At 37.5% G+C, this 12,418-nt stretch overlaps 1 protein-coding gene across 1 annotated transcript in view; it reads left to right on the top strand.

Annotated features, from left to right (window-relative positions):
- The window catches only part of TEC (tec protein tyrosine kinase), a 31,277-nt gene extending 26,958 nt beyond the window's left edge, over nucleotides 1–4,319 (top strand). The window contains exons 14-17 of the mRNA XM_059817463.1: nucleotides 472–536; nucleotides 1,601–1,719; nucleotides 2,053–2,210; nucleotides 4,213–4,319. Coding sequence (XP_059673446.1) covers nucleotides 472–536; nucleotides 1,601–1,719; nucleotides 2,053–2,210; nucleotides 4,213–4,290 — 420 coding nt within the window. The 3' untranslated portion in view covers nucleotides 4,291–4,319. The remainder of the gene's footprint in view (nucleotides 1–471; nucleotides 537–1,600; nucleotides 1,720–2,052; nucleotides 2,211–4,212) is intronic.
- Nucleotides 4,320–12,418: the final 8,099 nt, after the last annotated feature.

Below are 12,418 nucleotides of genomic sequence, written 5' to 3'. Positions count from 1 at the left end.
GCCTGTTTGTAAATAATGGCTTTTGTTCTTGCAGAAAACTGTAAGTAGTTTAAGTTGGCTCTTTAGGTTCTAATCATGTCACTAAAACTGCCCTGCGCAGAAAATGATGAGAGGTTTCTCTCTCCCAAGAAAATGGAATAAAATCTCTCTGAAATTTTTATCAAGATTTAATTGTGCTGATATAATAGCATATCTCTGCTGTGTATTGGTACCATTTTCACCACTCATGAATCCCTTGAGTTGATAATTTTTTCTGGTGTTTTTTTACAAAATGCTTTCGTTGTCAAAATAGTACTATCAAGAGCAAATGCACTGACTCCTTTTATCCTGGACCGTAATAAGAATACACCAGTGAACTTGGTAAACTGGTGAACTTGCTAAGCAACAAGGACGAAGTCCTCATTAGACTGTTGTAATTTGTCTGCAAGAGACCGCAAGATTTTCATCCAACTCTAACCATTCCCTTTGCAGGCTGCCAGGAATTGCTTGGTGAGTGACTCAGGAGTGGTCAAAGTGTCGGATTTTGGAATGACAAGGTATGGCTGAGTGTGCAAATGCGTTTGTGGGGATTTGGGAAAATGCACCTAACCCTTGTACTTAGTCATAAGGCACCAGACGTACGGGAAAATTATGGACAAGAATGATCTTTTTTTGACCTCTCTAGGGGACATCCTTTGGGTTTATTTTTTCCAGTGCCTTTAAAGCTTGTTTTTTCTGCGGTCATGTGTCGATTTCCGTACTCATTTTAATTCTGGAAAATCAAAACTAGGCAGTTTATCCTCTAGAGAAGTCAGTGTGCCTAACTCTTATCATGAGAGGCCAGTCTCTGAACCGACTCCGTGGTCTGACTCATCTTCTATTAGCAACTTTCTGTAACATCTGTGAAAAATCTTACAAATCTTAGTCTGGTAGTGATGCAGGAGGCGTATTGGAGCTTGTGTTTCGGACAGCAGAGCTCACGCTGCAGAGATAATAGTTGTTAATCTGTATTTTGGAAAATAAATGATAAAAGAGGCTGTTCAGTGAGTTTGGCATCCTCTTGGAGTAGATGGTTCAGAGTTGCATCTCGCTAGCTGAAGTGCTGGGAGGTGCTGAGACCTGGAGAGGGGTTAATTTCTTGCCCTTGTTAGCACCTTTGGGTGCTACATCAGGTGGGTGGTGTGTGGGCATGGCAGGGGGTGGAGAGTGCTTAGAAGGAAGGTATTAAAGCACCATGGTTTGACCATGCTCTTCTTGGCTTTTGCCACCTTTCTGTGCTATTGAGCTTGCATGTCCCCTGACATCTGAATTCAGACTGGTCAGTGAGAGAGCAATAAATTTGTGCTTTTGCATTATTTTCTCTTGTAATACAGACATTTAACTTGCAGGTGGCCTAGACCTGTGTTGTATAGCTAATAATCACAAGAGAAGACTGAGGTCGTAAGAAAAATGAACGGAGTCTTGACTGAAACCTCAGTACTGTGCTAGAGAAGCTATTTTTATTGTGTGCTGCTAACAGTCATGGCCATTAGATGGCAATATGAGCTTCTAATATTGAAATCTAAATTATGATTTGCAAGCTTGGAGTCTGACTGAAAAGTATCTTTTTTTTTTTTTTTAGGTATGTCCTTGATGATCAATACACAAGCTCCTCAGGAGCTAAATTTCCTGTGAAATGGTGCCCCCCAGAAGTTTTTAATTATAGCCGATTCAGCAGCAAGTCAGATGTCTGGTCATTTGGTAAGACATTCATCACTGAAAGAAAGCACTATTTTTACATTTTATCAATAGCAGTTAAGCTCTAGTTATTGGGAAGGATTCGGACATCTGAGAAGAAGCTCAGAGAGCCCATTGACCACGGTTTTATGCTTGCATAAAGTTCCACAGAGACTTTAGAACTGTTATTTATTAAAACCCATGCTACTAGAATAAGATGTTTTCGGCGATGACACATGTGAATATGGATCTCAAACTATTTATGTATCAGAAATCCTGAGCCCAGGGCTCAAAATAAACATATTTTTAAGAAGTTATTTGCTTATTTTCTTAACGTTTGTTTTCTTCTTTTTTAAGGTGTTTTAATGTGGGAAGTATTTACGGAAGGAAAAATGCCCTTTGAAAAAAACTCCAACTATGAAGTGGTAACAATGGTTAGCCAAGGACATCGTTTGTATCGGCCCAAACTAGCCTGTAAGCAGGTGTATGAAATCATGATGATGTGCTGGCAGGAGGTATATACATTTTTTTTTTTTGTCTTTGAATTGAAAAAAGGTCAGTCTAGCAAGAGCAATTCATCTCTATTGCAGCATTCTGACTGTATCCAGCTCTCTCAGCTATTCATGTGTTTATTGCTAAGACAAAGATCTCCCCCTGGTTTGCAACTGAACTAGAGCTGTGATAAGAAAAACCACCAAGGAAATTTCTATGAAATAAACGGACTGTCGGATTATGTATGCAAAGGCATTTAGTAACAAAACAAAAGAATTGCTAAATCTGTGCTGGTCACGATTATATCTATGTATAAATTCTGCTAGCAAAAAAAAAAAAAAATTCAGTCAGACGGCCCAGGGGTGGAGAATCTGATTTTTATATTGCTTCAGTTTATCAATCATTAGAGAAACATGCCAGAATGACCGAAAATATTTTTAAAGGAATACTTCAATACCTGATTATAAATTATATAGAAAATATAGATTAACTTGCAGTTGAATCTAAATAGAAATCCCAAGGTTTATAAAGAAAGATAACAATACACTGTGCTATTAATCCTCCTAACCCAGAAAGATACTGGCTGTAGTTTCCAAAGAGGCAAACCCAAATTTAATACTGTATCAACTAAATCAGTATAAAACGTTTTTTTGTAGTATTAAAGCAGAAGGTCTCTAAGAAGATAAGTGCATTTAATGAGATGCCTCTAATTTTGAGAGAGCAATCAAGAAAACCAAGAATGGAAAGAGCTACACGATTTATTTCTAGTTAGTCTTTGCCACAGGGGGTGCTAGGGAAAAACTGCTCTTTTCCAGTAATAAAGATTACATACTGTCTCACACTTGTCTTGGAGGAGAAGGTGCTGGAACAGAGAGCAATTAGCAATCAAACCAACTGGTGGACATCTGCTTACAAAGCAGTTGGTTTATGCAGCAAAAAATACATTAAAAACAACAGTACCCTGGAGGGCTGCAGAATGGCAAATATGTCTGTAGTTCAAAAAAGCAATTCACAGGAGCCAGGAGACTACAGATCATTAAATTTTGTTTGTACTTGGTAACCTGCTTGAAATGGTCATTAAAATGGAATAATAAATTACCTGGAAGATAATGGTAAGTTATTTGTTAACACTCTTTGAATATTAATATGTATTTATAGGATTTATATGAACATCAATGAATTGATTAAAAATTTATTGATTTCATCAGGAGTTATTAACAATAAAATCTAAGCAGTCATCGTGTGGGAGAGAATCTTTGTGAATCACAAACAGGACAAATAATGGCAAGATACCGTCAATCTTTGTCGTAAAATATGATTAACTGTAGGTACCTCAGTCCTCATTTAATAAATTTATTAATGATTTGTAGAGGGAAGTGAATACTGAGGATTCATAATTCAGCAGGTGATACAAATCTAATTAGGGTGATAAATGAAGAAAAAGTGCAAGTTACCCAGACATTCAGAAGATGCTAAATTAACTGTGTCAGTAAGGTCAGTGAACAGACTACTTCAGTGTATTGCCATAATTAAACAAAACAAACAGGATGTTATGACACATAAGGAACTGTATGGAAAATAAATACAGTAGATGAAGTATGCTGTTACGTAAGTCTATGATGTAGTCTCATTTCAGAGTCCAAAAAACACTGAAGTGAAAGAGGCTTCAGAGAATGACACTCAAAATTCTTAGGAGAATGAACAACTTGCATAAAGAAAGAGTAGAGTAATTCATTGAGGGAGCTGGCAATGGGGAGAAAAATGAATAAGTGTAGTGCTATGGAAAATAATTATATGAAGAGTGTAGTCCAGCAACACCTATTTATGTTTTTTCAAAGCATAAAAATGGTGACACTTACTGAAGTTAAGGGATAAATCTAAAACCTACACAAGGAAATATTTTTGCATGTCACATGTAATGAAACAGTAAATTAATTGCCACAGAATGATACCAAGGCCAATAATTTATCAAAATCAACACAACTTTATTGCTTTCTGATCAGTTTTGCATGCTTTTGTTTTTAGAAACCAGAGGGACGTCCAACTTTTGAAGACTTACTTCACACAATCATTGATATTGCAGAGGGTGAAGATGCTTTCTGAAAAAAAAAAAAGACAACAGGAGCACAAGTACAGGAAAGAAGCCACTTTCCAGAGATGTGGCTTCACCATTTCTTTTTAAAGGCTTGATTCTGTAAGCTACTGGATGCTGCTAAACAGTGTGGGGAACCTGTGATATCTGATCCACTTCAACACAAGGAGAGTTTTACATGATGTTGGGAGATGAGCACAGTATCTTCAGCAATACTTGCAGTGTCTATATTTTCTCTGAGAAGTCAGCGTTGCATAGCTGGCAAGTTGAGTTCTTTATGGAGAAAGAGAATGTGGCCAAAGCCCAGGAGCTTCATTTGCATTTACTGGGTTGGGTTCATGTATATACAGACCATGTTTCTGAGTTTCTCTTTGCACAGGCAGTAGTGTTAGTAGTGATTTGCATGCTTAAAAATTGAAGTTATCTATAAAAAACGGCTATTTACTGACATTGAAATGTTTCCAGAGATTCTCCAGAAACATTATTTTTTCTCGGTCGATGAGTGTTTTATGACACATCAAGAACACAAAATGTGCCTCTCATTTGCACGTAGTAGGTTGTTAACAGTCTTCAGTTTAGTGTAACACTCAAAAAGCTTTGCTTCAGACCTGAGCCGTGATATGCCCCAAGACATTCTAGGCTGTTTGGTCAACCAGAGACCTCCCAAGGTTAGTCTTGATGTTACTTGTGAAAATTAAGTCCAAGATTCAGCACAACTGGCTGTCAGTGTACCATAGGACCTTGTTTTGGATTAATTATAAAATAATTTATATGCTGTATGTATTGTAAATATATAAATTCCATGCATTTATTTATATGAAGTGTGTTTTCCTTTTGAAATTTTCAAGCACAAGTTTGTCCTACCTTCATTTACATACACAACTCGATACATGGAGTTGTAAATGAAAGCAAGTACATTCTCAAGCGTGTTAAAGGAGGGCTCCTGTTTCTGTCATCTGTACGTACAGTGATCTAACCTTTCTGCTCTTAACAGAAAATGTCATACTACACGTGTATGTAAATAAACTGCATGTTAACTGTTGTTTGGAACTAACTAATGCGTTGCCAGTAATTTACTGTCAGTGCATCATAAGCCAAACTCATTGTTCATGTGAATATGATGTTATGATAGCCCGTGTATGTATTATGTATCTGTGTGTATGCACATTCTATACTAAATATATGTAGTAGTATGAATAATATACTTAAATGAATTTGGCCACGATGAAATGTTCAGTGCAGAAATGCCTGAACTCTCTTTAGAAGTTACATGCCCTTTCCCCTCTGCTAGAGGCTAATGTCTCCACAGCCTTGCTGAAGCCTGTTTCAATTAACCTGACTTTGTACCAGTGATGTAAGGAGTATTTCCACTTTAGTTCTGCTGTAGCCACCTCCCGAGTAACTCTATTACATGTTTTCTTTTTCTTTTGTTACTTATGCCCTTGTGCCATGTGTAATAGAAAATAGATTGCACAAAACCTTTTTTAAATTTTTTTTGCAAGTAGGCAGAGAGGAGTATGGTGAAGTTTACTTCCACTCAAATTATTAAAGGTAATTATAGTTAGCGTAATACATTCCATCATTGCTGCATTTGAGTATTTATGTAATCAATTTTGGAGATGCTTAGCTCCCCGCACTGCTTTGTCTAAACCTTTATGTTCAAAAGGAGGAAACCTCTTGTTTCTTGGAAGAAATGTTTTTTTTCTCATGCTATTCCATTGAAAAGTTACCAGCTGTTAGAAAAGTTTTAAATTGCTATTTCCTTTTTCTTATGACAAAATCTCAGAAGCTTGTTGCAACTATGCAGACAAACCTGTCAAATTGTTCAGTCCAAACCACTACCCAGTCACTACCAACTGCATGTGTTCTTAAAGGGGAAAATCTAGGGTTTTCTGTTGGTAGTAGAAAAAAGAACATGGAAGATCTTGGGTAAGCCGAGCTCATCTTTCATTCTCTAACTGCTCCTTTGCACCCCTGTTTCTCACTGGAGACCCTGCAAAGTATGACATTGCCAACACTTTTGACACTACATCATGAGGAATTCTACGATAATAAGTAATGTTTCCCTTAAAACACAAATGAAGCATAGGAAAATCAGGAGATTAATAGTTTCCAATGAACTTTAAGCCTGTTTCTATACAACAATTACATATTTATTAACTTATATGAAAAAATACATGCTAACTGCAGTTTCATCATTGAGGTGGGTGCTTTGAATCCAAACCCTTTGCCTTCCTCTTCCCTGTACCTGAGGATAAATTCTGCATGCCTGTCATTGGGTTTGATACTTAGTTAGGATGCCAGGAACTGTGAAGCACCTACTTTCTAGAAGAAAAGTGTTGGGTTTTTTTCAGTTGAATGTAGCCTTAGATGGTTAATTTTTGGAAAGGATCAGAACACCTCTGGAGGCAGCTGTCTTGCTGACTCCTGATGTCTTCAAAGGCAGGCTGAAATACCACACCATCGTCTCTTCTGGATGAGCTCACTCTTCCTTAAGCAACTTTAGTCCTTCTTCCAACTTTTTATTGTAACTGAATTTTTTCAAACATTGGGGTCAAAAATTCATCTGAACAGAACCAAATGCTGTGATTTGCAACTGCTGTATTTTTTCCTTTTTCTTTTTTAAGAAATACTTAGCCCTACTGATTACAGTTTAATATTTTTTTCTATAAAATGTGTGTTTGATACTTGAAAGCAGACACTTTCTTCACTTTTTTTTAAAAAAAAAAACAGATGTGAGATTAGTATGTAGTCTGTTTGGGGCTGCTTTTTTTTTTTTTAAAAAAAAGTAAGTAGGCGGGGTCAAGCAGTATTTGTCGTTTACCATGTTTCATATCAGAGCAAAGAGCTCAGCTAGGGCTGTTTTACTAGCACAACTGATGAAGAGAGGTTTGCATTTTCATTTGAATATAAGCTGACAACAGACATGATTCTTTCTACCTGTAAGTAAACTGGGCCGCGTATTTTCATCTTGCAGTTTTGTTTTGTGCAGCAGCAGTGTACTTGGCAAATAAGCTATTTAATTGTTGCCATAAAAATACCAACCAGCTTTCTCTTGCACTGTTCAGGTGATCTCTGTTCAGACTGCTTGTCTTGACTTTCAAAATTACTGCACAAATATGAATCTATTGTATGAGGGACTCAGCAAAGCAACTACTTTTACATACAGATAGGGAGATATTCCCACATGCTGTCCTTAAAAGCATGTCTAGCATAGACATGAATAAAAGTTTGGTAGAACTAGAGCTGTCATTCTTCCAGAGCGGAATTAACTCACAGGAAAGACACAAAGCCTCAGCTTGCACATGCGAAAAGCTGAAAGCTTGTCTTTTAAAGTACTTTTAGAAGTGAACTGTACTGTGGCTTTTTACTAGATTATTGATTTTTCTATACTGTTGGACAGACATACCAGATCAGCCAGCATACCGTGTGTTACAGTAAAGATTTGGGTTTGATGGTTGAAGCTGAGTTTGTAGTGTTGGACGCAGTTAACCTGCTGCCCGTGCTGCAAGAGCAAGAACTTTGTGCAAAACATACTAGAAGAGTGCAAGTCTTGGACATGGACTGCAGCACTTTCAAAATTAGTAGTACTTTGAGAAACAGTCAGTCAGAAAAAGAAACTCAAGCCAAGAAACCCATGAAATAATAAAACTATAAATTTTAAAAATTAATCTCTAACTTGTTGCTTGTATCTTTGGTTCTACTTTGCCAAGGCTGCAAATTAGAGTGAGTTAAAACTGAGGATAGGAAGATAGCATGTATAAAGGTGTGTGAACTGGCTACCTATACAGACAATGTTATCAACCCAAAGCATATGACTGGGTGTTGTGGGACTTTTATCAGGACAGCTATGGGCAGCAATGCAGCATCTCAAAGGACTCGCGTGTTTTCGCTCTCTCTTCTCTGTTTTCATGGGACTATCTTTCAACTTCTCAAGCAAACAGCTGACCAATCTTTTTCTTCTTCCTCTAGCATCCCATCTGCTCTGTTGTGCACAGATAAATTTGTTTTCAGGTCTCTAAGTTGGTTATCAAAATGTCAGCTGCAGATTCTTAGGCTGAGTGTTTGTCAGGCTAGCTTCAACACCAATTACCTAGTATTTCCACTTCATCCACATGCTTCTCTTGCCATGGTATCTCTTCTTGTTTCAAAACTCTGCATGCTAAAAGGTCTGATTTTGGGCATCAGAATTCAACAGGCTATCATGGCTCTGTGCTAGTGTTGGGATTCCTATTTGTTAACCTGTCACCAGGGACATAATATGACACTGTTTTAAAAAGAAGCATCTTCCTCCTAATATAGTCATTTCTAGAAAGAAAAAGATATGAGCACTGAAATGGGCTAAGTTTTTTTTTGTTCCTGTGTTAAATTATTTGTAGAATTGGCTGAACTTTGTCTGAGGTTGCAAGCTTTCACCAGAAATTGAGGAAATTAAATTGTCCACCCAATTGAAGAAGGAAGATTTGGCAAATTCTAGATTCAATAGCTCAAATACTCATCTTGTTTGATTTAAACTTAGGTTTTAAGCTACTGACTTGAATTGTTCCCTGATGACTTACCCTGAGGGTCAAAGCCAAATGTGTTTTGGTAGCTTAAATTTTGATAGAACTCAAGCAAAAGTGGGCTGAGAGGTCCAGTGGGGGTGTGAATGCTGGAGAAACCTCCCTTCCTATGGATTTAAAAGAAGCAAAATTTGATCCCTTTTTCTGGAAGTCTGGGGAAAATTTTTGGTTATGTAGGAAACAGAGAAGTGGGGCCTGAAAATAATGATAGGTCCATAAGTACTTTATTTTAACAGGCTTCAAAAAATAATTTACTGTCAAAAATTACGGGATAATTCTGTCTGTTAGCCTATCTTTCTTTCCTGTGTCCTGTCCAAGCAGTCTGCCATTCATAATATGGTAAATCTTATTGGTGTCTTTATTCTCTTCAAAATATGGAAACCAAAATGTTATTTCCTTGTTGAAGCACAACTCTCACTGATACCATCACTGATTAATTTTTAATTTATGAACTCTTCAATGGGGTTACTTGAGTTAGGGACCAGGGGGTTAAGGCCTGCTAATACATAGGTGACTCTAAAAACCTTTGACAAATCCAGAGTGTTTTGCTGAAGGAAAGGTCCTTGGTCCAAAATAGAAGGAAATCAGATAGAATAGTTGAATTTATTTCAGTGATTTAAGTTAGGGTGTAGCAGAAAGAAAAACCAAGAAGAAATGCTTGAAACAATGAGTGAATACTAAGAATCTATTTTCCAGTTCTTACTTGTATTTTAAAAGATGGCAATTTTTTGGCGTTAAAATGCAGGGTTTTAGAAATTATTATTCTTTCTTAGTTTGTCTGATGGCTGTTGAATAGAAGAAAAGAGAAAGGAAGGAAGAGCCCCAGTCACAGGAGGGTGTGTGTAGCTGTGAGAAGCTTCAGGCAGGAAACGCAGGCTTCCTGTCGCACCGCGGCGAGCATTGCTCTGGCACCTGGAGGCAGCCCTCAGTGTAAACATCTTCCTCCGCCGCTAACAGAGGGTCACGATGCGAGCCAGTTCAATCGAATTATTCATTCAGGGTATCAAAGCTTTCACCGTTTGCAGTGTTGGTGAAGTCTTTCTAAAACAGCATCTCAGAGCAGCTTTGGGCCATTCTGTAGTGAGTTAGGAATACAAAAAATATGATTTTAATCAAGGGAAGAAAAAGTGTTGCGCAAGAAGCTTACCAGTGACTAGGGAGGATGTAAAACGTATAGATCAATACATAGGTCTTTGCCTGAGAAGCTGAAATTCCAATCCATCAGGTCAAAAATCCTGACAATTCAATTTAACTAAAGCAGGACTTAGCTGCACAGAACTGAAGGCCTTTCTCTCTCTATGTTCCTTAATAATGTCTCCCAGCAGACCCGACAAATTTCCAAACAGAAATTAAGAGTTTGCACTGCTATAATTTATGCTTTTATTGATTTCTACTGAGTTAATTCTGCAAGTGTTCTGGGAGTAATGCATGGACAAAAGAATTTCAGAAGCAATGACATTGCCAAGAACAGATGTATAAGACAGGTTTGTTTTCAAAGAGCTGGAAACACTCTTCTTTAGAATGATAAATATCTGCTGGATTGATAGGCCATGATTTGACACTTAAAATACTCCAGTAAGGAGAATGAGGAGACGCAAACTTGGCAGAACTGTGCAAAGTTTGTACTGTTCCTCAGGACCCAGCAATTCAGTTCAGCATGGGCTTATCTGGCCCATGGCCTTAGTTTAATCTGAGCCTTCACTTTTCGCCTGCAGAACTTGGTCATATTTTGGGTTCTTTAGTTGGTTAGACACTCTAGCCTTGGAAAAATCGCTTACCAAATGAAGCACATGTCCCAGGAAGCACTGTAATTAAAGCTTTAACCTACACCTTTTCTGTGGTTCTATAGACAAGAGACTAAATACTTAATATCATATATGGTTGGGATGTTGTTTTTAAAACATCACATACATTCATGTATTGCTAATTGCTTATAGCACAGTAAAGGAGGGGGGTTCAAACACGAAAAGCGTCCATTAGTAGAACAAGTTTTAAATTCACTGAAGGCAAAAAGGATGCCTGAGTTTACGCTGTAAGTTTATTCAAATCACTGGGCTCATAAAGAAAAGCAAGACAGAATTACATGTCCATAACATCAGTCTGAACCCCTCGCTTTCGTGCTAACAGACAAATCTATAAAATCTTATTAGAAGATCATTCTTACGTCACATTGAAACTCCACAGTGCTTCTTCTAAGTATTTCTGGTAAGTGTTCTATAAGGAGAGCAAGTTGTCTAATGAGGAATAATGGTTTAATCAGAAGAAGTAGACAAGGTTTCAAATGTCATATTCCTTTTTGCACATCACTAAATACTTTATGAACATCAATTAAACTTCATGGCACTGGCTGAAGTCAAAGAATCCCAAGAATTTTTTCACCCATGGTGTTCACTGTTTATGAAAAACAGAAGCGATTATCAGAACAGATGGGAACCCAACACAGTCTAGGTCAGGGGACAAACACAATTCCTTCCCAAGATATTTGGGAAGGTTTGGTTAGTAGCATGTAATTTTAAAAAACCCTTTTTCTAATGAATATGGCCATAAGTTCCTCCAAAGACCGTACCTGCAAGACCACACTGTCATGCAATGTTCTTCCAAGGCACCAATTAATACTGCTTTAGAGACACACACTCCTTAAACCGTGACACTACTTTACTCTTGAATTTACAAGGTTTTTTGGGGAACAAAAAAGAAATGGTAATAAACCAGAAATAATTCCCAGTGGACTTTTTAAAAGTGATTTTCATTCCAAGCTTGTTCTTACCTAGAACATTAATAATCTCAACCCTGTAGTAAAACAATGCTAGAGACCATGTTCAGGCAAACTTCAGCCACTATAATTTTAAACAGCTGAGGGACAATTTAATGTACACTGGAAAATTATGCACCAAATAAATTGAATTGCCCATATATTTTCAGCCTGGTTTCTTTAAAGAAAATTGTTGGTGTCAGTTGGCTTGGGTATTTTTAATTGCTGCATTTTGCATAGCCATCAGTGGAAACTTTTATCAAACAGTTGATAGCGTCTTCTGGTTAAGAAGCTCGCCAGCTTCCCGCACAATAGGTTCTTCACAGGATGCAACAGTCTAAGGGAAATTACCTCACCGCTTTCAAGATAAATACTCTAACCAAAACACATACGAGACAGGTCTCTTCCTCTTCCAGCTAAGAACTAGTCTTGGTCTTATCTTTCTGACATCTGACATTCTCCCTTCTTTTATTAGTGCAAGATTTGCTAAATTAGGTACCTTCGTACAGAAAATACTTACATTTTTATTGTGTAGTAAGGTTGCTTAATGCTTTGAGTGCTACGATGCATACTCTCAGCACATTTGGCTGAAACATTGGTAACAGGCATTGGCAAAAAGTGTTACAGAACAATAGAAGGGACATCCTATTTATTCCAGGCTGCATTAAGTCATTAGGATCAACAAGCCAAAAATGCCATGAGAAAAAAATAAATAAAGTGGAAGACACTGGCGGGACTGGTGGGAGAAGGACATACTTTGTGAAAGAGAAAACAACAAAATACCAAGACCTTGGATATTCTATTTCAAATAACTTTCTGAGGTCT

The sequence above is a fragment of the Gavia stellata genome, chromosome 5 (assembly GCF_030936135.1).
Source record: "Gavia stellata isolate bGavSte3 chromosome 5, bGavSte3.hap2, whole genome shotgun sequence".
Taxonomy (NCBI): Eukaryota; Metazoa; Chordata; class Aves; order Gaviiformes; family Gaviidae; genus Gavia; species Gavia stellata.
This window is presented reverse-complemented; position numbering and strand designations above follow the sequence as displayed.